General features: G+C 44.6%; 1 protein-coding gene across 4 annotated transcripts in view; it reads right to left on the minus strand.

Annotated features, from left to right (window-relative positions):
• Positions 1-2209: 2209 nt before the first annotated feature.
• The window catches only part of AGO1 (argonaute RISC component 1), a 41057-nt gene continuing 16532 nt past the window's right edge, over positions 2210-26734 (minus strand). For 3 of the 4 annotated variants that reach the window (XM_008965043.5, XM_034961257.3, XM_034961260.3), the window contains 11 exons: positions 24908-25027; positions 24422-24553; positions 24164-24297; positions 19385-19569; positions 12507-12666; positions 12234-12324; positions 10966-11160; positions 8780-8914; positions 8084-8185; positions 7253-7452; positions 2210-7008 (listed from right to left, as the gene is read on the minus strand). In XM_008965043.5, the coding sequence (XP_008963291.1) occupies positions 6900-7008; positions 7253-7452; positions 8084-8185; positions 8780-8914; positions 10966-11160; positions 12234-12324; positions 12507-12666; positions 19385-19569; positions 24164-24297; positions 24422-24553; positions 24908-25027 (1563 nt within the window). In that variant the 3' untranslated portion in view covers positions 2210-6899. The remainder of the gene's footprint in view (positions 7009-7252; positions 7453-8083; positions 8186-8779; positions 8915-10965; positions 11161-12233; positions 12325-12506; positions 12667-19384; positions 19570-24163; positions 24298-24421; positions 24554-24907; positions 25028-26734) is intronic. The other variant, XM_003812579.6, reaches the window with a different exon arrangement.

A 26734-nucleotide genomic window follows, 5' to 3' on the forward strand; every position in this document is an offset into this window, starting at 1 on the left:
GCCACCAAATCCTAATTGCCATGAGATTCTAGGGTCTGCTACACCAAGAGATACCAAACAAATACCCAACCTGACTACCCCAAGGCAACTGCTAGTCCAGAATGTGCTCCAGCATATTTTGCCAACTGACAGAGCAGAAGGAAGGATGCTCAACCAGTAATGAAAAGGAATGCCCAGAGGTGCCAGGACAAGCCTTCACTGAAAACCTTGAGCTCCAGGACCAAACAATGCAGGCTCCCAGTCTTTTTAACTTGAGTAGCAACCACAGGCAAATCCTGAAGGCTTTTCAATATCAATCTTTTCTAAAACTAAAGTTTATAGCAAAATTTGCCATAATCATCCTCCTCCTATTCCCCCTGCTAAGTTCCTTATTTCTGCCTCACTCGGGGTCATAAATTTATGTCTTATTTCAACTGGTCAAAATCTGCTCCATGTCCAATCTGCTCTTCAAGTTCAACCAACCTCCCTAACCCTTGCTGCTGAAAAGAAGCATGGGGCTGGCTGGCTCTTTCCCAAGGGAGTCTGCCAGATGATAGCCACAGGCCAATTTACAACACTTGGCCTCCAGAGGAATGCTAGGTCCACGTATGTACACACTGGCTGCCACTGACGATTTCTCACTGGGGTATCCGCCAGGATCCTTCTCTGAGCCTTCTTACCCCCATGCATAGAAATAACAATGCTCTAGCAGTACCAGGAAGAATGCCAGAATTTACATGCTTGACAATTATACCACCAGCTTAAAGTACAAAACCATAGAACCTCCAACTTGGGGTGAGTGGCAAAAGACAATGATAATGTGGTTAAGTATCTGCTTACCTGAAGATTCAGGAATTCTGAGTTCATCCTGTGTACTCCTATCACTTCTTGATCCACTGCCCACCCAGCCCATATCATAAACCACAGACTACTAGCCTATTTCAATTATATTTGCACATACTGATCTGTTGGTATATGCCATGACCCTGAGATGACAAAAATGAAGAGAATATAGCTTCTGCTCCTAGGAGTTCATAGGCTCTAAGGAAGACAAATTATGGAAATAAATATAGTATGCTACTATTATCTAGTACGCTGGAACATGGTTTATAATATTGGCTAGGAACAAAATTAGGTTTTGTTTATTCTTTTACAATTATCTCCTAATTGGTGGTAGTTGTGGTGAACTTGAAAGTCCTAGTTTTAGCCATTTTAGAATTGGTTTTTCCAATGCTCATTTTCAAGAAATACTGGAGAATAACATAAGTAAGTCATAGAGTTACAAGATCCCCAAAAGATGGGGAGTAGAAAGGTAAAACACACACACAAAAAAGAACTCCCTCTCTGCAGCAGTTCATGTTGTTAATCACTCCCTTCATGAACCTTCTTCTACTCTGATTTCTTCTCCTACCTCACTAAACTGGTTAAACAAAGAAACAAAAAACCCACAAACTGTCTACCAGTGATCTGTCACCTTAAGATCTGCTTCCTCCCCCGAACCTTTAAATTGAGTTTCTTAGGGGGCTGTATACTATGTTTCTCTTCTCTTTTTCTAAGCTATCTCATTCATGCCTATGGCTTTAACTACCATCTATAAGACTCCCATATCTATAAATGCAGTTTTACAGTCTTACCTGAGCACCAACCTGTGTTTACTGGACACCTTACCCTTACTGCCCCACAAACACCTCAAAACTCAGTCTATACAACATTGTATTTCTTCAAAAACTCCCCACCTTCCTTCTACAGTCTCCCCGTCATCCCCATCTTGACTGGCAGAATGTCCCAACACACTCCTATGGTCAAGGAGAAACCTGGGAGCTAACCTCTACTCCTGTCTTCTCCTCCCACCAGCCATCGAATCCTATTAATTCTACCTCGTCTCTCAAATCTGTCCCTTCCTCCCTATATTCGTTGTTGTAGCCTTATTCCACTCCCTCATTATCTTCCTCCTATGCCAGGGGACTATTTGGCTAATCATATCCCCCACCAAACTTAATTCCCTTAATGAGACGGACACTATTTTCCTCATTTTGAATTGTGCCTCCCCTCCCCACAATACTGCTGGCACAGTGCTTTGCATGTTTGTTGAATGAAGAATAAATGAAGGCTCTGTGAAGTATTCCTGCATAACAATCTACAGTATTATTCTCACCTAAAATCTATTAGAGATGTAATCAGTCCCAAAAGTTTGTTTTGCTGGTAGGAAAAAAAAAGAGAAAGACCGCACTTTAGAAATAGAAGCCACTGTTGTCTTTATAAAACACAGAATTGTGCTGCTGCTGCTGCTGCTGATGTTGCTTGCTTCAGAAGGAACTGTACATTACAGCTGCTGGGATAATTTCACAATGGACTGGACAAGGTACAGCTCAAAGCAGGACACAAACACAAATCTCAAAGGGAAACAAATGCAAACAAGTACACAGCTGTGGGGATCCAGAGACATTTCCCCATCCATGCTGGACTTGAGAGGGATAAAAAGTTTAGAAACTAAAGTGAAAACCAGAGTAGTCACACATGCCCACCACATGGCTGCTAAGTGCAACATCACATACCAATTAGGCTGGACTGTGTGCACAGGAAAGTAATTTCATTTTTCCTTATTGCTACTACACCAAGGGACTCAGTGCATTCAACAAATGTCTTTACTTGCACAATTCTTGGAGGGTTTCCTATTTTCCTCTGTAAAGAAGAAAATCTCCCTTTCCCACCTCATTCTGTTTTGTTTTTGGCTCATTCCTTCCCCTCCCTTTCTTGGACGCCCAAACAGCAGCCAGAGGCTCTAAGTCAGTATGAATAGAGTAAGGGGACAGCACCAACCCAGCCTCTCTCCCTGCCCAGGGAGAAGGCAAGTCCTACTAAGTCGGAGGAAAGTGAAAACCAGAAAATACCTCCTTCCCAATCTGCTTAGAAGGCCAAATAGTAAAAAGTGCCCTGCATATCCCTGCCATGATCAGATTTTAAGAAGGAAGGTATTCCAGCTACCATCCTGGATTGGCCTAGGCCCCATATATAAATAAAAATAACGTCCCCCAATGTAGTTTCCAAAACTGTCTTTTGGCTAGTTTGAGATGATTTTTCTACCCTGATGGGGAAGAAACGTCCAACCTTGTTAGTTACACATGATTCCAGGTCCAAAACTGTCCCACCTGCCTTACAGATATCCTATGGGCCAGCTAATAGTCAGTGCGCCCTTGGCTGCCCATCTTGAGTGCTGGCCTTATTCACAAACAGAAAAAAAAAGTATCCAAAAACACTGCTGCTTAGCTAAATAGGAGGCCACAGAGAAGCTATCTAGCAGGTGGGCATTAGGAGCTTTTTAGGGAAGTTTCAAATTTCTAGGTACCTTCTTCGGCTTTATGTTAAGCCTAAGTTCCCAGCAACAGTAGCCCCAGGCTTATCCCTGGAGGCCAGTGTAGCACCTCAATCCCTAATGGATCAGGTTGGACTGGATAAACAATCAAAGAACAGTGCTCTCCTTTCCCACCTTTTATTCAAATTCTCTCCATTCTCTTCTCATCACTCTTTTTCCTTTATGTCCATCCCCTAACACTCAAACCCAGGATACCCAAATAGCTCAACCCTAAGACAATCTCAGAAAAGCCAGGCCCCAGGTAAAGAGAAAAAGAACCAGATTTAGAAAAAGCAATGAGAGAAACCAGCTCCAAGGAGTGGACAGGTGTGGAAAATGCCAGAAACCCTCCTGACTTCACACAAGTTGGGCAGGTCAGTTGCTCTTCTCTAGTATAAGCTTGAGGGCAGTCCAGCCCAGGTGGACATCTCTGGGCTTGGGGAACAGGTTCTTGGTCTTCTGCAGTCAAGGAGCTAAGCCTGACCCTGCCAGCTAACAGTGGGATCATTGCAGCCATGCAGAGATTTCATCATCACATAGGCAGACAGGCAGGCAGGCAGGCAGGCCGGCCAGCAAGCAAGCAGAGTGAATAGAAGAAAAGGGAAAGGAAGCCAGGCAAAGAGAGAAGAGGAAAAGGAAGGCAAAACAGTGGTACAAAGGGAACAAGAGACCCAACTAAGAGGATGAGGCTGGGGGTCCCCCAAGCACTTCCTTGAAGCTTGGGTAAGAAGCACCACTTAAACCAAATCCACATGAGCCAAAGCTTGCTGCCAACACCACTTCTCCATCTGCATGCACCACCTTTCAAACAGGAATAATGTCAAGGTCGGGGTATTTTTCAAGTCTCAAAAATTATCTTTTTACAAAAAAATCAGAGTAAGAACTCATTTCTTGTCATTGCCCAAAGCTGATTCTCTTGCTTTTTATTTCTTGAATGGCATATGCCACATCAAAGGGCTAAAAATGCATTTCAAGCCCCAGCTGAAAACCAACTGGAGAGAGTGAGGCAAAGAGAGAAAAGGAGAGAACACAAACTTGTTGCTGGGAGTAGAGGCTGCCACCTGCTCCCTATGGACATTTGCAAATGCTGGTGAATGACTGGACCCTCCAGGAATAGTGCCCTGATCCTAGCCCCAAAATGTATCCAAGTGGAGAACATGCAGAGCCCACTGTCCCAGGAGAACTCCCCTCCCCAAAGGGTGACAGAACACGAAGTAGACTGTATATGAAGGCAATGGACAGGGCAGATGGAGTGTTAGCATCACTCTCTTTAGGCACTTGTGTAAGGAATGTAGGCTCTCCAGTGAGCTGCCTCCTCCCAGAGCCCTCCATTCTGTTCTTCAGCTGGGCTTGTGCCTATAGGGCACCCCATGCTGTAGCCAGCAGGAAAAAAGTAAAGGAGGAGTTACTCAACAGTCCTGATGCTTTCTCCATAATGAATGTTTGTGCTACGTTTTGTGAGTTGCTGAACAATGTAGCCAACCAGAACAGAACCTGGGATAGATTGTTTTGCATAGCAAATCCGGGTCATACAAGGGCAGCTAAGGGGAGGAAATGGTAGTTCTAACTCTACAGGCCAGGATTTAGACCCTTCTTCCTCCAGCTGGCCTCCAAGCCTGGGCTAGGTCTAAAGTAATCATGGCTTCATCACCAGATCAGGATAGATCCAAGCCCAGGCTCCTCAAAGAGGAAATTCCACACTGAAGTTGCAACTCCCCATCCCAAGCAGTGGGGCAGGAAAAAAATGAACAGTCAAGGAAAAAGGGCAGGGGGGATGCTTGCTTCAAGGCCAACAGAGACCAAGCTAGAACCACCACCTTCTCCAGTCCTGCAAGACAGCCAAACCCCATGTCTCAAGACAAAAAAAAAAAAAAAAAAAAAAAAAAAAAAAAGCCCATGCCACCCACCCACATGCCCTAGTGGGAAACCAGGAAAAATTCATTTTTGTAAACAGAAGCAATAGGGAGCAGCAAAATTCCCCAGCCTGTCCACAGGACACACTGCAATCTAGGATGAGCCAAAGGGTCAGAGCACAGTCCAGGGGAAGGAAAAAGATGCACTTGCAAGAAAGAGTGCAGGACAGTGCAGAGGAGGGAGGCTATAACAAGAAAAAGGTATTATCTGCACAGAGGAAGGATGGAGCCTGGACCCCATCTTGGGGCGATAACCACCCCCTCCCTACCTAGCCAGGTCAGAGAACGAATCAGGTACACAGTTCATTCTGATGGCTCAATGTTTCTGGGATATAAACTCATCAGGCATGGGAAGGATTTCCAAATTTTGGCAATACACTCAAGTTATGGTATAAAAATAACATTTTGTTTTCTCTCTTTTTTCTCATTTTAGACCTAAGAGTTTTTTGTTATAAGACACCCCAGTTAAGAAATATTGAAACATAAGAGACTTGACCATCAAGGGAGAAAAGAAGCCAAGAGTGAAAAATGCTATGAAAGTAACTCCAGACCTGGGCGGGGCGGGAGGTAGGAGGAACAAGGAGAAAAGGAGGCGTAAGTGGAAAGGCCAGGGGCCAGTCATCTCAGCAGCTCCGAGACTTGTCATGTTTGAAAGTGCAAATGTCAATGGATTTTAACCATCTTGAGGTTGTGATCTTTTAAAAAGCTCAATGAATGAGGAAGTCAATTCCTTCAAATGCAAAATAGCTGGCTTTCTGGCTGGAGGTTTGTTGGGTCTGGGGTATTTCTTCCCCATCTACCTCCTCTCCCACCCCCACCCCATTCCCCAAAGAAAGGTACAAAAGGTTGCAGTTCTGCAGCATTACCGTTACAGGGAAGGCACTGGTTACCCACCAGCGGGCGGAAGGAAGACAGGGTCGTGTCACTTCAAAGCTAAGTGCCATAGTGCCTTAAGTATTACTAGGGGCTGGATGTCTGTCAGGGAGGAGAAGTAAGGTGGGGCAGAAAATGTGGACAGAGAGGAATAAGGGTAAGGTGGGGGGTGGCAGCTGGGGGAGGAGCAACCAAAACCATTAAAAAATCTTCCTACAAACTGGATTCTGAACCCATTAAAACATCTAGTATCCTAAAATATTGATCTGGGTCTGGTTTCATTTTTCTTCTTAAACAAATCTAGTCCTTTTCTGATTAAGGCTCCTAAAAAATCCTTCCCTCCTCCCACCCACTTTCTCAAGCCCCTCACTTTCCCATCTAAAGTATCAAACTCAAACCTAACCAGCTTTTGTCTGCAGGGCTACAGAGTTGACCTTACCAAGCTGTCAAGCATGAGTCTTTAGCACTGTGAGTCACATGAGACACCTGTGTGTATGGTGGGCACCAGTGCTGCCCCTTTTGGTCCAGTGGGGTCAGGGCCAGATGTGACAAGATGGGGTAAGGGGTGGGGGACATGAGGTTGATATCAGAGATTTCTGGCTGGTGGTCTGTCTTGCTGGCCCTGTTCCCCACTCTTACACCACCTCTATAGAAGGAAACAAGGCATCCTACACTCCTCCCTACCCCACCTCCCTCCTCCTTGCTTCCTCTGGATTTGGGTGGCACAGCTCCTGGGGCTTGGAAAGCTTTCTTCTATCCAGTGAGGTAACAGCGTTCTGCCTTCAAGCGAAGTACATGGTGCGCAGAGTATCCTGGTGAACCTGCACGGCTTTGGCCAGGGCCTGGGGGTCCCGCCCATTGCTCTGCCCCGATATGTGGCTCCCCTCTCCACTGAAAAGGAAAAAATGAAAGAAGTCCTTCCTGGTGAACTGAGAGCTGCTGCTAATTCCCTCGCCCAGCCCTGGGATGCCAATTCCCATACCAACTTAAGAGAGAAACCCAACCCAGGATTGGGCAGACGAGCCCAATGACACCAAATTGGACAGCACTCATTTCCTTCTACCCAAGGAAAGTTAAGAAGATCTGGCACAATAGGCTGAAGCAAAAAGGAGGCCAACCTGATCCCAGGCCTCACCTGTCATGCTCCTTGTCCACCAGGTGGTATCGTGCCCGGAAAGCCACAAGGCGGGCATAGTAGGCAGGTGCTGGGATAGAGACAGAGCGTGTGCATCGTACGTAAGTGTGGCACAGCTGGTACGTCAGGATCTGGAGCTCATCCGCTGTGAAACGGTTGTCATCCCAAAGAACATAGTAATGGGATGGTCGGCTGGTGCCCTGGGAAGATAGGAAGGTGAGGGGTCCCAGGCTGGGCAGAGAAGATGGCTGATAATAGGGGAACAGGATCACTGTTAAGAATATGGCTGGGTAGATAATTCACCCATGAACAGGCAGATGCAAAACTACCAATGTCATAAAGCACTCTTCTTATAAGCAACCTGCAAGTGTACTCAGGGCTTATTACGACAGCAGTCCTGGCCGGGCACAGTGGCTCATGCCTGTAATCCCAGCACTTTGGGAGGCCAAGGTGGGTGGATCACTTGAGGTCAGGAGTTCAAGAACAGCGGGGCCAAAATGGTGAAACCCTGTCTCTACTAAAAATACAAAAATTAGCTGGGCATGGTGGCGCATGCTTGTAATCCCAGCTACTTGGGAGGCTGAGGCGGGAAGGCAGGAAGACTGCTTAAACCCAGAAGGTAGAGGTTGCAGTTAGCTGAGATTGTGCCACTGCACTCCAGCCTGGGGGACAGAGTGAGACTCTGCCTCAAAACAAAACAAAACAGAACAAACAGAAAAGAGAGCAATCCTAATTTGGATGTCATTCAGTGATGACTGATACATTCTAGAGGCAATATGAATGAACAACTCATCTTTGACCCATTGGAACCACAAGATAAAGCCCAGCTACCTGGATGCCTGCGTGGCTGCACAGATAGAAGTCAAACTCAAATGGGTGGGTGATGTTGGTGTCCACTGTGGTCCCAGCTGGGATGTTACCACTCTTCCCAATCTGTATAGAGACAAACACAACCAAGATCCCAAGACCTGCCTGGCCCTAACCAGGACCCTGGCTCAATTCTACTCTGATTTCACCAAAATCCCAAGAACAAAGCCAAAGTTGCTATTCCCTGAGGGTACTGAATCTTAAAATAATATGCTTCTAAAGTCACACAGACCTGTGTTCAAGTCCTATTAGCTGTGTGATCTTAGCAAGTCGTTTAACCTTTCTGAGGTTAAATTGGAGATAATAATAATACGTACCTCACAGGGTTGCTGTGAGGAAGACGCCTTGTACAGTATCTGGCACATAGGAGGAGTTCAATAAATGGTAGTTCCCTTCCCCTTCTCTAGGAGCTGGTCTATATATGGGGTCTAGGCCAGGGAGCTAGGAGGAGGGAAAGGAAGTATAAGGGAAGGACGGGAGGAGGTGGACACTAGTGAAGGCGGTGGCAGAGGAAGGACCACAAGAGCTAGGAGGAGGGAAGGGGCCAGGGAGGATGGATAGGACAAGGACTAAATCCCCAGCCTTTATCTCAAGGGCTTCTTCTCTATTAAGATAAGGGAGACAGAAGGAGGGGATGGGAGGCCTCAGTCCCTCACTCACTCGCTCATTCTTGTCAGCACAGAAAAGGCGGGTGTGATGGCGTTTCTGCACCACAATATAAGTGATCCCAGGCTGGTAGTCCTTTTCCAGTTTGATGCAGGCATCACGAATGGCCAGTAGCTCATAGTGGAGTATCTAGGCACAAAAAAATGGGGAGGGAAACAAAGAAATACACAGTTCCTCTTGAGTTCACATACCCTTCTGAACTAAGGAGTTGCCACTTGTAATATAACTTTTGGCTCAGTCTCCCTTTATATGCTGATGCTCAACAATTAGAGATGATAGGCCCTTCTTGTCAAAAGCAGCCTTATGCTCAGTTCACTTAATATGCTCCTATAAAACCTTGGCCAGGAGGCTTGGCATCAGAAGACAACACTCATCTGGTTCCTGTGTATAAAGAGACCTAATACCAAGACACAGAACCAAGGTTCACAGAGAAATCACTAAAATCACAATGCCCAAAGTTAGTTTCACTCAGGATCAGGTGACTAATGAGAGTTCTCCTTTGGGCTCCAAGAGCAGACAGGTTGTGGACCACCAGAGAAGAGCAGACATATAGTTCCATAATGGGTGCAGAGAGAGTAGGTGAATTCAGTCCTGCAAAGCAGCAGGATTATAAGAAAACAGGCTAGCTAAGGGAAAAGCTAGAAGTAAATAATCATAGGCCATAGTTGCCTGTGGCCGTGGATGTCAGATACAGAGGGTCAAAACTGTATGATAGAGAAGGATAGACTTTGGAATCAATTAGATTTAAATCCAAGCTTTATCTAGTTGTATTACATCAGGCAAGTTATTCAACTCCACTAAGTCTCATTTTCTCCACGTCTGTTAATGTTACTAAGACCTGCTTCACAAAGCTGTTAAGAAGACTATGATAGACAATTAAGTAAAAGCATAGAAAACCTAGTAGGGCTTAATAACTACTGATTGCTTTGCTAAGCAGTTTGAATTTTAACCCAAAGCTATGTGAAGCCACTAGACATTTCTGAACAGATATGTGATATGATAAATGTGTCTGTTATTTTAGAAAATACTGGATGACTTAGAAATTGGGCATAATGGCCGGGCACGGTGGCTCACGCCTGTATTTCCAGCACTTTGGGAGGCCAAGGCGGGTGGATCATTTGAGGTCAGGAGTTTGAGACCAGCCTGGCCGACATGGTGAAACCCCATCTCTACTAAAAATACAAAAATAAGCTGGGTGTGGTGACTCATACCTATAGCCCCAGCTACTTGGGAGGCTGAGGAAAGAGAATCGCTTGAGCCCGGGAGGCAGAAGCTGCAGTGAGCTAAGATCACACCACTGCGCTCCACCCTGGGCAAGAGCGAGACTCTGTTCCCCCCCCCAAAAAAAGAAAAAAAGAAACTGGGCATAACAGTTAAGAGCATAAACTATGGAATCAGACCAATGTGTCTGAATCCCGGTTCCACTCCTAATTATCTTTGATGACATTAAAGATCATGTAACATTTCCAAGCCTGTTTTCTCATCTGTTAAATGGAAATACACTATTATTCCAAAGGACTATTGTAAAGCATTAAATAGAACATATGTTTCCACTCAAATTTAGGAAAAAAAAAAAAAAGTGAAGTGCTTAGGACAGTTCATGGCACATAGGAAGTTCATTGGAACAGTAGTTATAATACTATTAAATGGTAGTCAAGGATACCAGTTCAGCATAGAAGTTAAAAAAAAAAAATGAAGGCTGGCAGTGAGAATGAATAGGAGGAATATTATGAAGGAGGGTCAACAGCATTAGTCCTCAAATGTAGTCTCCAGACTATCAGCATCGCCTAAGAACTTGTCAGTATTGTAAATTCTTGGCCCTCATCCAAGACTCACTGAATCAGAAATTCTAAGGGTAGAGCCCTTAAAACTGTTTTAACAAGCCCTCCAGGCGATCTTAATGTAAGCTAGCATTTGAGAATCACTGGTCTAAACAATCAGTCTCCAACATGAACCAACTACTTAAATAGGCAGTGAGGGTCTTCTTCTATGAGAAGAAAAATCTACAGATGCTTGTACACTCCATCCCTCAGTTGCGATCCTTGCCCTCAAGTCTACTCCATTTAGCAAAGCTCACTAAGAAGTGACACACCTCTCAGTGCCAATAGCTTAGAAAAGGTAGTAGCACCTAGCTTTCCAGCCATGATGTGAAGGTTTTCTCCACCTACTGTGGGCCCTACCTGGGGTAGCTGGCCTTCAGGCACCCCATCTCGGTAGAAGATGATGCGGGTAGGCTTGAAACGGGTGGACTTGTAGAATTGGATGAGGAGCTCACGCACCATGTAGGACAAGTCTTCAATGATCTCTTGCCGTGGTCGCTGTACCCGCACAGTAGCACAGTATCGGCTGGGGTGGGCATCCATACTGCCTACCACCTGACAGTCAGAGAGAAAGGATTAGCTCCTAGAACCTTCACCTTCACTGTCAGGCTATGGGTTTGTGGAAAGGCTTCTTAGCAAGAAAACTACAACTGAATGACTAGGGCTTGAGACTCAATGAGCCCTGGTTTCAATCTCTATTCTATCACACAAGCAGAAGTTACTCAATCTCTCTGATCTTTTTTCCTCTTCTCAGATGGTGATAAGAACACCTGCTTGCAGTGCTACTGGGGTCCATATTAAGCACCTTACACAGGACGTAGCCCACAGTAGGTACTTGATAAACTGATTTCTCTCCCCTTTGCAGAGGAGCATGTGAAGGTTTAGCACTATTAAATCAAACAATGGCCTCATCCAGTCCCAAGTTTATCCTTTTTCCCATTCAAATGCTAATCTACCCAGGAATCATGACCATAGTAACAGTGTTCTTGTGGTTGATGGAAGAAATGCCATTTACAAAGGAGACAGCAGCCAAAGCCTAGGAGGGATGGCCACAAGGAAAACAGGGATAAGCATATTATAGGGCTTCCCTGCACTTACTGAGGTTAAGACCAGTGTGCTTACAGAAATGTGAGGGTTTAGGAAATATAAGTGGGAAAGAAGGTCTAACCCCTAGCAATTTGGAAGCCCCTAAGAGACAAAGAGCAGAAAAGTCAGGAGAGAGATAAAAGAAACATCTAATCTATTATATAGATCGGGGTGAGGATGGGCAGAGCAAAGGATAGTCCTGGCAACTAAGTAACTCCCTTTAAAGGGATTTCAGAGAAGATATAGTCCCTCCCCTACATCCCAAAAGCAGGCATGGGGAAAGAGAGACATTCAAATGCAGAGCAAGAGTGATGCAGAATGAGTCAAGTCTCTGGCTACACTCTCATTACTCTCCCTGAAAAAAGACACCATACAGAGCTACCTTTATGAGATATCAAGGGAATGGGAATTGGGAATAGCGAGCTAAATGGACATCTTATGAAGGCTCAAGAGCCAGAGCTGAGGGAAGGAAATCATGGGCAGTTTTGAGGACTCAGAGCGAAGAGGAGAACCTTATGAGGCAGCTACAGAATATCACTCACTGCTGTGATAGAAGGTTTTTTCCCATCCCCTGCTGGGGGGTGTGTAACATCTGCTCCCAGGAATATCACTGGCTGTTGAAAAACGGCAGAGCTGAGCAAGGAAGAGAAAACAAAATGGTGAGGTGCTGGGTCTTCTCTAGCTGGCACCATCCAATACCCACTCTGCTCTTCTCCCCCTTATGTCTGATTCAGTCTGCCTGGCCAGGGTCCTATCTCTTCATCAATTCCCAGCATGGTACCTTGACAAGGGCAAGTGGACAACAGAGTTCATACCGCTGGTGTGGGACTAGGATGTTGTTAATGCCACCAAGTTTGACATTGATCTTGAGGCAGAGGTTGGACAGAGTCTGAGGTGAGGTCTTGACCACGTTCTTCACCTGCACACACTGCGTAGCCATTCCCAAGAGTGTATCTCCGACACGTTTCACCTCAGCTACGGGCAGGGAGAGAAATAATTAGTGCATTCACCAAATATTTACTGAATGCCTACTAGATGCCAGGCAGTGTATGAGGTGCTAGGGAACACAATAATGACAGGAAACACATAAGGTCCTTACTCTCAAAGTGCTTACTAAATAGGGACTAATTTTAAAAATCGTGAAAATTACAATGCTGATAAATGACACAACAGAAAACTTCATGGAACAATAACAGCATAAAATGGGAAATAAAAACCTAGTCAGGAAAGGATTCTTGAGTAGGTAATGATTGAAATGAAATCTGATGACAGCAAAGGACTTAGAGGAGAGGGGGAGTTTGAGAGAGAGCATTCCAGGCAGAAGGAACAACATGCAAAAATGCACCCTGCTAGAAGATAGCAAGATGTGTTTGAGAAACAGAAAGGCCATAGCAGCTAAAAAGAAGAGCAAGGGGAGCATGTTGTAAGGAAAGAATGTGGTCATTAGACTGACCTACCAGAGGAGATAAGGGTAGCCTAGATTAACAAGACCGGTGAACGCCAGGCGCGGTGGCTCACGCCTGTAATCCCAGCACTTTGGGAGGCCGAGGCGGGTGGATCATGAGGTCAGGAGATTGAGATCATCCTGGTTAACATGGTGAAACCCCATCTCTACTAAAAATACAAAAAATTAGCCAGGCATGGTGGCGGGCGCCTGTAGTCCCAGCTACTTGGGAGGCTGAGGCAGGAGAATGGCGTGAACCCAGGAGGTGGAGCTTGTAGTGAGCCGAGATTGTGCCACTGCACTCCAGCCTGGGCGACAGAGTGAGACTCCATATCCAGAAGAAAAAAAAAAAAAAGATGGGTGAGTTGTTGAGACGGAGAAAAACAAATGGATTCCACAGATATTTAAGGGACTCAAGTTATAGACTACATGTGTGAGTAAGGGAAAAGAAAATTTTTATGGATAACTTTTAAGTTTCCAGCTTCTGTAATAAAAATAGGCCAGCCGGGCACGGTGGCTTACGCCTGTAATCCCAGCACTTTGGGAGGCTCAGGTGGGTGGATCACGAGGTCAGGAGTTCAAGAACAGCCTGGCCAACATGGTGAAACCCTGTATCTACTAAAAATACAAAAATTAGCTGGGTGTGGTGGCATGTGCCTGTAATCCCAGCTACTTGGAAGGCTGAGGCAGGAGAATCACTTGAACCTGGGAGGCAGAGGTTGCAGTGAGACGAGATCACACCCACTGCACTACAGCCTGGGTGACAGAGCAAGACTCCGTCTCAGAAAAATAAATAAAAAAATAAAATAAAATAAAAATAGGCCATAAATTATTTGTGAGACATTTTGAATCTGAAGTAGTTTTTTGGTCATCTCAGTGAGGATATCAACTAAGCAAATGGGCCTCATGGTTCGATGCTCAAAAGAGTAGTCTGAAATGGAGATGCAAATTTGTGTGATAATTAGGTACAGGTAGTAGTTGAAGGCATGCTTTTTTTTTGTTTTGTTTTTTGAGACAGAGTCTCGCTCTGTCTCCCAGGCTGGAGTGCAGTGGCACGATCTCGGCTCACTGCAAGCTCCGCCTCCCGGGTTCACACCATTCTCCTGCCTCAGCCTCCTGAGTAGCTGGGACTACAGGTGCCCGCCACCATGTCCAGTTAATTTTTTGTATGTTTTTAGTAGAGATGGGGTTTCGCCATGTTAGCCAGGATGGTCTCGATCTCCTGACCTCATGATCCGCCTGCCTCGGCCTCCCAAAGTGCTGGGATTACACGCGTGAGCCACCGCGCCCGGCCGAAGGCATGATCTTGAGATCACTAAGGAAGATAACATAGTAAAAAGAGAAGACAACCTAGATCTGAATCTTGAGGAACTCCCAGTATTGGCAGAACAAGAAGATGAGTCAGCAAAGGACAAAAAAATCCAGAAAGCTAGAAGGAAGACTAAGATAGTGTTGTATCACGAGTGCCAAGGGAAGAAAGAGAGTGTTTCGAGAAGGAGCAAGTGGTCAACAAAGTGAAATGTGTCTAAGAGATGAGGTAAAATCAGGACCAGAAATGTCCTCTGGAGTTAGTGATATTAAGGTTAAAAAAAAAATTAGTGTATACAGGCAAAAATTGTTGTGGTGATTTAAGGTACCAGGAAGAAAATGTAGGACTGACCAAGAATTTGGTATGCTTTCAATGGAAGAGATTTGAGCATGTTTAAAAAGATCATATCTACTTCCAAGAGAGATGGAATAGCGGCAAGCCAGTTCTACAGACGACACTCAGAAAAGCCAGACAAAATATAAAAATCATCTTTTTAAAGGCAGCAGAGAATGCTAAGAAAACAAGAACTAGAGGGGGTAAAATTCCAGAGAGGGAGAAAAAAAAAAAATCTCAGAGGTGAGCTATCTTCTGCAGTTGCTTTTACCCTGGGTACATTTGTTGAATCTAGGTGTGGGTAGGAAGCTAAGAGTCTAAGCTCTGCACCACTGCCATGGAAAAGAAAAGCAACAGTTTTTGCTCTGTTTAGAGATAAATTAATTCTAAATATGAATGATTTTTTTAAATCATTCAAAAAAACACTTCAAATAGTATCTTCATGACCCTGGGATTCTTTTTCATTTTTCTTTTTTTTGAGACGGATACCAAGTTTGATAAGGATATGAACTATCTAGCACTCTTATACACTGCTGGTGAAAGGATAAATTGGTATACTTAAAATCCACTCCTAGATATACTCCCAAGAAAAATGGTTATACATGTTCAAAGGACACATAGAAGAGTGTTCACTGAAGCATTATTATTATTATTATTTTCTTTTGAGACAGAGTCTTCCTCTGTTGCCCAGGCTGGAGTGCAGCGGCACGATCTTGGCTCACTGCAACCTCCATCTCCTGGGTTCAAGCAATTCTCCTGCCTCAGCCTCCCGAGTAGCTGGGATTACAGGCGCCCGCCACCACACCTGGCTAATTTTTTGTATTTTTAGTAGAGACTGGGTTTCACCATGTTGGCCAGGCTGGTATCAAACTCCTCAACTCAGGTGATCCACTTGCCTTGGCCTCCCAAAGTGCTAGGTTTACAGGCACGAGTCACTGCACCCAGCCTGAAGCATTATTTTTAACAGTCAAAAACTGGAAACAATCCAAATATGTGTATTAACAGAATGGATAGATGGAAATGGTGTTATATTCATATGATGGAAAAACTATAACAAACCACAACTTTATGTTGCATGAAAGAAGTCAGAAACAAAAAAAGTATATACTATATGATTCTATTTATATAAAGTTTAAATATAGGCAAAACTAACTTATGGTATTAGAAGCCAGAATAGTGGTTACCACTGGTAGGAGGTTGTAGTGACTGGGGCTGTGGTAAGGTTCTGCTGCTGAACTGGGTGCTGGTTACGCTGTGACACTTTATGAAATATCACTGAGCTGAACATGTAAGATTTCTATATATACAATTTAATAAAAAGTTTACATTAAAAAAACAATAATATCAGTTTAGTGGAGAGGAAGCAATTAAATATACTAAAGACAAGATAGGTATAGTACCTGATCAGAACAGGGCAAATGTGACACTGTCCTTCTACGCTCTCAGGGCAACCAAATGCCAATGGGACCTTGCTTTGACCATCACTAGGAGGATGCCATTTTACCCAGCCTCCCAGGAGGGATGGTGAAGGGTCTTTAGAAGAATCTGACTGGTACTCTTTTCTGCTGGCTTAGTTCCTAGGCAAATGACTCCATTGCCTAGGAACTAAGCCAGCAGAAAAGAGTACCAGTCAGATTGTCCAGGTGGTATAATCAAGGAACCGCATGTAAATGAAAGAAACTCGAAGTCCCAATAAAATATTTGAGGCTAGAGAGAAGTGTAACATAATTGAGCCCAGGAAAGGGAAAATTCTGAGTAAGTACTGCCTTTCCGAAGCATGCTGTACCATTCCCAAGCCAAAACATTGGATTTTCCCTTTAATGGAGGGAAATCAGAAACATGAATACTTATTCAAGGAAGTTCTCCTAAAAAGCATCCTTATCCATACAAGGGTCCAAGAAAGACAAGGACTGAAGATCAAACAACTTCTCTCCATAAGTTAATTACTGAGTATTGTATCAGTGAAAGGCATTACCTTAGGTGTGTATATAGAGAGGAAAGATTTCAGAGCAGAATCAGATCCACTCCACAACAAAGTATCAAGTAAGGTAGTAACTGATCAGTGGCCTGATAAACTAGAGGAATCCAGAAAAAGACAAGTTCACTCTCCAGGTGAAATGTCAAGAATAAAAAATAAGTAGTATTTAAACTGGGTATTAAAGGATGGAGAGAATTTTAAGTGCAAGGTGGGGGACAAGAAGAAGAGGATGCAGATACTCCAGGCAAAGGCAAATGATGTGTACAACACCAGAGACTGAAAACCACAGACAAGAAATGAGCACTCAGAGTGTCAGCTACATGCCAGGCACTGTGCTAGATTCTGCTTTTTATATAATTAATTCATGATGCTTAGAAAGGTTAGATATGTGTCCAAGCCAGTTGACTGGTATAGCCAGGATTAAATTCAAATTCAGCTCTCTTCGACAATTCCAGAACCAGCAATCATTCCAGTATGAGTGGCAAGTGAACAGTGCAAGATAAAGCTGAAAACATTAAACTAAAATCAGGTCCATGAAAACCCTTCATGCAGTGAATAATAGGAACCAATGAAGGTTTTTTTGATAGTAGAGTCACAAGAAGTCTTACTTGGAACCCATTCAAGAAAGTCTTAAGGCAGGGTACAGTGGCTCATGCCTGTAATCCCAGCACTTTGGGAGGCCGAGGCGGGCAGATCACTTGAGGTCAGGAGTTTGAGACCAGCCTGGCCAACATGGCGAAACCCCATCTGTACTAAAAATATAAAAATTAGCGAGGCATGGTAGTGCGCACCGTCATCCCAGCTACTTTCAAGGCTGAGGCACGAGAATCACTTGAACCTGGGAGGTGGAGGTTGCGGTGAGCTGAGATCACGCCACTGCACTCCAGCCTGGGCAACAGAACAAGACTCCGTCTCAAAAAAAAAAAAAAAAAAAAAAGGAAGGTTAGAACTCAGTTGAGAAGTGTAGATCAAGAGCAGGGCATATTATCTTGAGAAAAATTTGAAGAAGAACAATGAAGGTGAAGTGAAAAGACTGTCTCCGAAGTTTGAATGAAGGTACTTAGAAGCAACTGTGATGTCAAATACAGAAGTAGTAAAGACAAAGGTTTGTAGAGAGGACAAACTACTGAAGAGATGGTCCAACAAAACACTTTCTAAGAGCAGAGACTATATCTGTTTTATTCATCAATATATCCAGATGTTGGACAGTGTTCCATACATAATAGGTGATCAATAAACTCTTGAAGAAAGGGAGAGAGGCCAAAGGGACAGACAAAAGTTGCAGAGGGTTCAAGGATTGAATCAAGATTTTAATCACATATAATAGCAATAGGTGATGATTGAAGCAACTGAAATGAATGGGAATTTTAATAAAATGTAAAGGCAGAATGAGAAGGCAGACAATAGGAACCTGTAGAATACCAAGGATTCCTGGTAATGACAAAAATAATAAGGAGAGATAGAAGAAAATATCCAGAAGTCAAGAGGGCAACTGAGAAAAGTCATTGGCAATCCTGTGCAGAGGAGATTTAGGAGAAAGGTAGACAGAAGGCAAGGTGGCTGAAAGAGGCTAAAGAATAAGTGGCTGGTGAGGTATAGGGCATAGAGAATATAGAGAACTCATTCAAAAAGTTTTTTTTGTTTTGTTTTGAGACAAGGTCTCACTATGTTACCCAAGCTGGGTAACTGCAGCCTCAACCTCTTGGGCTCAAGAAATCCTTTAGCCTCAGACTCCCAAGTAGCTGGGACCACAGGTGCACAAGATGACTGGGTAACTTTATTTTTTTGTAGAGATGAGGTCTTGCTTTGTTGCCCAGACTAGCCTCGAATTTCTGGGCACAAGCGATCCTCCCACCTTGGCATTCCAAAGTGTTGGGATTACAGGTGTGAACCACTGTACCAGGCCTCAGAAGGTTTAATGAAGGAAATAGGAAGACAAAAGCTAAAAGAGATGGTAAGATTGTGGTAATGTGCATTAGGATGGGGGATCTGAATATATTCGAGGGTTGAAAGGTATAAAGTCCCAAAGGTAGCAGGATGGGTTGGGAATAAGAGCACAGAGGAGTTAGTTGAACAAGGTAAGAAAAACTCTTATTGCTTTGAAGCAGGAGAGATGGAGATGGAAAATGGCATAAAAGAAAAGTGCTGTGACAGAAATTTATATAATCATTCTTATTCTAAAAAATGAGAGGAAAAGAGGAGAGATAGCAAGCCTCTCAAAAAGTCCAAGTAATTACCAGGCAACACGATACTAACAGGACCACCTATTCTGCTTGGTTGTGCTGCACGATGTTCAGATAAACAATGCACTCCTGAGGACAGGAACGCACTCCTAAGGACAGGAATCTAGACCAACCCGTCTCTGTACCTGGCCCAGCGTAGCCTGGCATGAGGACCAGCACACAAAGGACCCCAGTAAATGTTGCTGGGAAGGAGTGTGTGCAGGTAATTAGGATCTGGGATAACTCAATGGCTCAGGCATGCTATTTCTCCTATAAGAGGAGCACTGACATTAAGTAACAGCTCTGGTCAAAGCCAAGAATCCAGACTGAGTCCTTCCCAGGAGACCCCAGGGAACTACGCTGAGAAGAGTCCGATCACCATTATCACTGTCCCAAGAGAACTGTACCATACACCGGCGTCTTCCCTGGCAGGATGACAATAATGAGCTGCAGCCCTGAGTAGGTGTTCTTGAGATGCCGGAACATAGGCTCCACGCTGTCTGCCCCCTGTGCATATTTGCAGAAACAAGGTTGACCCTGGATAGGCATCCCCGCATCCTTGGAAATCTTCCGCAGCTGGTCTGTGAAGTTCCTGTACACACGCATGGTCACAAAGGAGGCAGTGAGTCTCACTTGAATTCTTCTGACGAAAATCCATCCATCTTAGGTGCTTAGCACTAAAAGAGGCACTGAGAGATTGGTTTTTTTTTTTTTTTCCTTGAGACAGGGTGCTCTGTCATCCAGGATGGAGTACAATGGCACAATCTGGGCTCACTCAAGCCTCGAGCTGCTAGGCTAAAACAATCATCCCATCTCAGCCTCCTGAGTAGGTAGGACTAGAGGAATGCCACCATGCCTGGCTAATTTTTTTTCTTTTTGGTAGAGATGGGATCTCACTATGTTGCCCAAGCTGGTCTCAAGTTCCTGGACTCAAGTGATCCTCCCACCTCAGCCTCCCAAAGTGCTGGAATTACAGGCATGAGCCACCGCACCTAGCTAACACTGAGATTCTAACATGAATGATACATAATAATAGCTAATGTAAAAAATATGTTTATAGTTGAGTAAGGTAAGAGAGTACTTGCTAAGTGTTCGATGGTACAAGCAAGGAGATGAGGAAGCCCAGAAAAGGGACCCATGGGAATTCTCAGGGTTCCCACCTTGCCCCGCTCAAGCAGCTGATTCCTGTGCTTCATTATATGTCCAAAGAAATAGGCAGATGCCCACGTGTAAGGCCTTTCTGCTCAAAGCAAATGAGGTTCCAACAGTGATGGGAGTACAAGAGATGCTCAGTAAAAATGAGTTCCCTCCTTCCCAACTGGTTCTTTGAAACCTAAGAGCCAATTATTAAGCTTCCTTTGGCTTTAGGGCTTTACCCTGGAAAGGAAGACAAAGTTGCAAGAGAGGACACACATGCAGTAGAGTAAAAAAATCAAGCTACATAAAGATACTCAAAAACTGAAATAAGCAGCAGGAAATTTAATTTGTGATAATCTTCCATTTAAATTTAAAAACAATGTACAAGAAGAGAATGGAAGCAGCTGTTTAGGAGATGTTATTATTATATAGCATACAAAAAGCAATGTGATAGTTTTGTGAGAAAGTATTTTTTCACATATTTAGTAAAAACACACAAGAAAAGAAAGAGTCTGATATTATTATGCAAAATTTAAAATCATTTATATATAGGTATATAAATTGAGTAGGCTGGTTACAATAATTCATAACAGTGGCCTCATCAGAAGGGAGGAATAGGGCCGCCGCAGTGGCTCACACCTGTAATCTCAGCACTTTGGGAGGCCAGGGTGGGCGGATCACTTGAGGCCAGGACTTCGAGACCAGCCTGGCCAACCTGATGAAACCCTGTCTCTACTAAAAATACAAAAAAAACCTAGCCGGGCATGGTGGCGAGTGCCTGTAATCCCAGCTACTCAGGAGGCTGAGGCAGGAGAATCACGTGAAACAGGAGGCAGAAGATGCAGTGAGCCGAGATTGCGCCACTGCACTCCAGCCTGGGCAAGAGCGAGGCTGTCAAAAAAAGAAGGGAGGAATGAGACTAGGGTGGAGGACATGAAGGAGCATCAAATTTATCTGTAATATTTACATTTAAAAAAGGATAAAGTAAATATGACAAAAATGGATACATGTTATTCTCTACATTTATTATCTTAAAAAAATTTTTCAAAATGAATGTTAGAATAAAAAAACACGACCTAACCACTGTTTCATGTAAATAACAGCTAGGGCTTTGACCATTAATAGTATGTTTTCCATTTCTCTGCCCTGTATACAACTGCAATGTAGCTATTAAAAAGCCAGTATGTTACCAGATTTCATGAATAGTGGGTCTCAACTTCAAGGAAAGACGTTATTTCCAATCTTCTCTCTACTACCAGACTACACTTGGAATACTGTGTCCAATGCTGGGGGCCACAAAGTATTGTGAGATGTTTAAGATGAGGAAGGTCCTAAAATCCCATCTTAAAGGTGATATAGCTAAAGTAATAGGGCCTCTTTAGCCAGAAAAAAATTGAGGGTTGCATCTAGAACTCTCTCATCCATCATCCCCCAACTACTAGTTTGTCAAACCCCATAGCACCTTCATGTTTTCCCCCACTTTCTCAGTGGAAAGGATGCCCTTTCTCAGTGCCCTGGATCCCATCACCTCATCCACACTTAGGGACTTTGCTCTATTTATTTTCCAGTTTCTCTGAGTTATATCTTCAATCTCTGCTTACTATGTACATTCTCCCTGGACAATCTCAGCCACTGCTATAGATGACTTGGAAATATTTACCTTTAGCCCAGTCAGAACCACAGATTTAACTGGCTACTACTGACCCAGATGCATAAGCCACATTCTTACCCCTTACAACTAGGTGTCACTGATAAACTCTTCCAAGTTTGAGTTTCTGGGTTTACTGGTGCCCATACCCCAAATGGCCAAAACAATAGATCATCCCAAAAGAAATGGACAAGGGAAGGACATGGGAGAATGACAAGAGCACATAGAGAATAGAACTACAATGAAGTGACTATGGCACAAAGGCAAAAAGCTGGGAGCCTTTCCAATGTTGCCAAGCAGCCTGGCTTAAATGGGGGCTAAAGAACTCAGAAAAAGGCCAGGCACGATGGCTCACGCCTGTAATCCCAGTACTTTGGAAGGCCGAGGTGGGCGGATCATGAGGTCAGGAGATCGAGACCATCCTGGTTAACATGGTGAAACCCCATCTCTACTAAAAATACAAAAAATTGGCCAGGCGTGGTGGCGGGTGCCTGTGGTCCCAGCTGCTTGGGAGGCTGAGGCAGGAGACTGGCGTGAACCCGGAAGGCGGAGCTTGCAGTGAGCCGAGATGGCGCCACTGCACCTGGACGACAGAGCGAGACTCCGCCTCAAAAAAAAAAAAAAAAAAAAAAAAGAACTCAGGAAAGGAGACAAGAACCCATTTGCAAGAACTACAATTATGATGGTGTTTGTGTATCTGTGAGGGGTAAGGGAAGAAGAGCAAGGGCAGGTCCCATAGTCTCCAGATCCATCAGGAGCTGTTAGAACTTTTTTTTTTTTGAGATGGAGTCTCGCTTTGTTACCAGGTTGGAGGGCAGTGGCACAACCTTAGCTCACTGCAACCTCTGCCTCCCGGGTTCAAGCAATTCTCCTGCCTTAGCCTCCTGAGCAGCTGGGACTACAGGCACGCGCCACCACGCCCGGCTAATTTTTGTATTTTTAGTAGAGACGGAGTTTCACCATATTGGCCAGGCTGGTCTCAAACTACTGACCTTGTGATCCGCCCGCCTCAGCCTCCCAAAGTGCTGGGTTTACAGGCAGGAGCCACCGTGCCCAGCCTAGAACTTATAGGATCTATATTGCCCAGAAAACTCCTGGGCTCAAGTGATCCTCCTGCCTCAGCCTCCTGAGTAGCCAGGACTACAGGCACGCACCACTGCACCCCAGCTAAGAACGAATTCTCATGATGACTCCAAGGTCAGCTGAATTCGTCATGGCATACTTCCCCACTACCCTTGTCTAGCCAAAATGGTCGGCTCCATCAACTCCTCCTCATCCCTAGAGTGCATTGACCCCACTCCAGATTCAGAGAATATGAGAAGCAACCACTTCAAAAGATGGCAGTAACCAACTAACTGTATGTTGTATCTATGAAACAACTAACTGAGTTTTGTGGCATTTTAAACCTATCTCAATAAAACTTAAAAAAAAAAGGCCGGGCACAGTGGCTCATGCCTATAATCCCAGCACTTTGGGAGACCGAAGCAGGAGGATCACAAGGTCAGGAAATCGAGATCATCCTGGCTAACACACTGAAACCCCATCTCTACTAAAAATACAAAAAATTAGCTGGGCGTGGTGGTGGGCGCCTGTGGTCCCAGCTACTCGGGAGGCTGAGGCAGGAGAATGGCGTGAAACCCGGGAGGTGGAGCTTGCAGTGAGCCAAGATCGTGCCATTGCACTCCAGCATGGGTGACAGAGCAAGACTCCGTCTTTAAAAAAAAAAAAAAAAAAAAAAAGACTCCAGGTGAGGGGTTGTTGACTTCTTAAGCCATTACTGCCTGGTTTCTTTAAACCATTTGGCTATAACACTTTCCTCATTGGTGCCATCTACTCCCAGCTACGGTGGCACAGAGGCCCTGACAACCAGCTAAACAAGCTGCTCTATTTTGTTTCCAATTAGGAACACAAGTTTTGAAGCTCAGATCTGATTTGCTTCCAACTCTGACACTTTCCTGACGATGTGCAAACTTTGGACAAGTTACTTAACCTCTTTTGAGCCTCAGTCTCCTGAAAATGGACATATCACCACCTACTCACTGTAAAGATGAAATAAGAGAATATAAATTAGGTACTTAAGTATAATTTTGGCGTAAACATTACAGTCATCACTACTACTATTTATTACCAATGATAATAATTATAACAATAATTCAGGCCTCTCTTAGGAGATTCATGCCCTAAAATCATCATCTTTGACATAGATATGGCTCCTTATTAACTTCCCCTGATCACAGATGGATAGAAAAAGAATTGGTAGAAGTTTGAGCCAGAAAGCACAATGCAGGCAGAGTCAAGACAGAACACATTACTGATCAATATCAGCCCCTGTGGACTACAGGAAGGTAGACAGCTCCAGGGTCCTTCCCACCCTTCCACCCCTACAGCGAACCCTCCTTACTTGAGCACCTCTTCTCGACACTGTTTTTGGGGTGCGAAGCAGGCGATGGCCCAGACTTTGATCTCAATCCCATTGTAGAACTGTTTCCCCCGCATGTCCCAGACACCCTGATTGGGTGTGGCAATGGCCCGGTTCTGGGGATAGGTAGAGGGGGCGCCCAGGTGAGCCTCAGTAGAGTCAGGTGGGTAGGGGAGCAAAAGCCCCTGGCTATACAACCCAACCACCCCCATATGCCCCGAGATGTTGTCTGGCCCTGACCCTGCTCACCCGGCCGCCGTACTGCAAGATGGGCGCCGGCAGCACTCGCCCTGTCACCTCCGTCATGTCATCCTTCACTTTGATCCCAAATTCCTGGATGTAGGGATCTAAGTTGTAGCTGGCATTCTTCATCTGCAGGACAAAAGAGAGCAATCTCAGGAGAACAGGAGCTTGGCAATACTGCTCACCCTCTGGGTATCAAGGAGAGAACCCTAAGGAGAAGCTGGGGTTGGTACGGAATAGTCCTAAAAAGAGAGAGAAAGTGGAAGATGAGGGAAGTGAGGGAATAACACAGCAAAGTAATACAGGAGAGAAAAAGAGACAGAAAGCAAAGTAGCTATACGGTCAAGAAGCAAAAGCAGCCTTATACAGTCCTAGGCAACAAATCTAGACTTGGGTTCTCCTGAAGGAAGGTCCTGCTGGGGCATTAAAACATTTATGCTACCAATGGCCCCAATGACTGAGCAAATGAGTAGGCCCACTGACCAGGCGACTGATCTCCTCCTGTCTGTCTGGAGCGGATCTAGCTGTGGCCTTTATCATGGTCGAGGTCTGGTTGTCGGTCAGCTTTTTAATACAGCGCTGCCCAGCCACAATGTTACAGACCTGAGGAAACAAGAAGGACAGGTAGCTCTGGCTTGAGTACAGTCCACTCTGTACCCAGAGCCCCACAATAAGGAAAGATACCTTGGCTGTCAGCCATGGGGAAGGGAACTGCAAAATCCGTTGTGCATACATGTATTCTCCTCTTGAGTATCATTTGATAGGTAAATTAGAAAATATTCGTGTGCATTGTAAAAGGCGATTCAGGCCAGGCATGGTGGCTCATGCCTGCAATCCCAGCACCTTAGGAGGCCAAGGCGGGCAGATCACTTGAGGTCAGGAGTTCAAGACCAGCCCGGCCAACCCAGTCTCTACTAAAAATACAAAAATTAGCCAGGCATGGTGGCGTGCGCCTGTAATCCCAGCTACTCAGGAGGCTGAGGAACGAGAATCGCTTGAACTGGGAGGCGGAGGTTGCAGTGAGCCCAGATCACGCCACTGAACGCCAGCCTGGGTGACAGAGTGAGACCCTGTCTCAAAAAAAAAAAAAAAAAAAGGGCAATTCAACCGCTTGTGATCCAAAGCCAGATCTGGGCTCAGGTCTCATATTTTATTTATTTATTTATTTTTTTGAGATAGAGTCTCGCTCTGTTACCCAGGCTGGAGTGCAGTGGCACAATCTCGGCTCAGAGACATCTGCCTCCCGGGTTTAAGCAATTCTCCTGCCTTAGCCTCCCAAGTAGCTGGGATTACAGGCACCCGCCACCATGCCTCGCTAATTTTTGTATTTATGTATTTATTTGTTTATTTTTGAGAGGGAGTTTTGCTCTTCTTGCCCACGCTGAAGTGCAATGGCACGATCTCGGCTTACTGCAACCTTCACCTCCCAGGTTCAAGCGATTCTCCTGCCTCAGCGTTCCAAGTAGCTGGGATTACAGGCATGTGCTACCATGCCCGGCTAATTTTGTATTTTTAATAGAGATGGGGTTTTGCCATGGTCTTGAACTCCTGACCTCAGGTGATCCACCCACCTTGGCCTCCCAAAGTGCTGGGATTACAGGAGTGAGCCACCATGCCTGACCTTCATATTTTAAGTAAGGATAATAGTAACAATCTAAGAGTTGTCTCAAGATTAAATAAAGCACTTAAAGGACTGAGTATAGTTCTGGAACACAGTAAACAATAAATTGTAGCACAGATTATTATTTACCAAAGGACCATATATAGAGTTCTTCTGAATACTGAAAAACTCAATATACACAAATGAGATTTCTAAGGCAGCTGTCCAATGGTGACAGGTTGCTCCATCCTGCAACCCACCAGGACTAGGGTTGGTTCTAAACTCCTGAGCCCCCAGCCTACAGCTATCACTGTCTCTGTTGGCTGACAGTGTCCTCTGCCGGTGTGAGAAACATCCTGCCATTTACTTCATCTGTTCTGGGCCCAACAGAAAACAACAGAGATCATAAAAAGCTGTCTAGTGACATACAAGACTTCCACTCCCCAATATACTATATTCAGGATGCTGTGAACAGAAAGGCTTCTAGAATTGAGAGAGCCAGTAGGTCTGGAAATACTTCTGTTTGAAGTCCAGCTTTGCCATTTCTAGGTGATGTTACCTTAAACAGGACTCTTAACCACTCTGAGAATCTTCTTCTTTAATCTCAAACATGAGGAAAAAAAATACACTAGCTGTCTCATGAGTTTGTTGTAAGGATTTAGATGAGATGAAATGAGGAACTTGCTCCCATAGGGCCAACATTCTTTACA

Source organism: Pan paniscus, chromosome 1 (genome assembly GCF_029289425.2).
Source record: "Pan paniscus chromosome 1, NHGRI_mPanPan1-v2.0_pri, whole genome shotgun sequence".
Classification (NCBI taxonomy): Eukaryota; Metazoa; Chordata; class Mammalia; order Primates; family Hominidae; genus Pan; species Pan paniscus.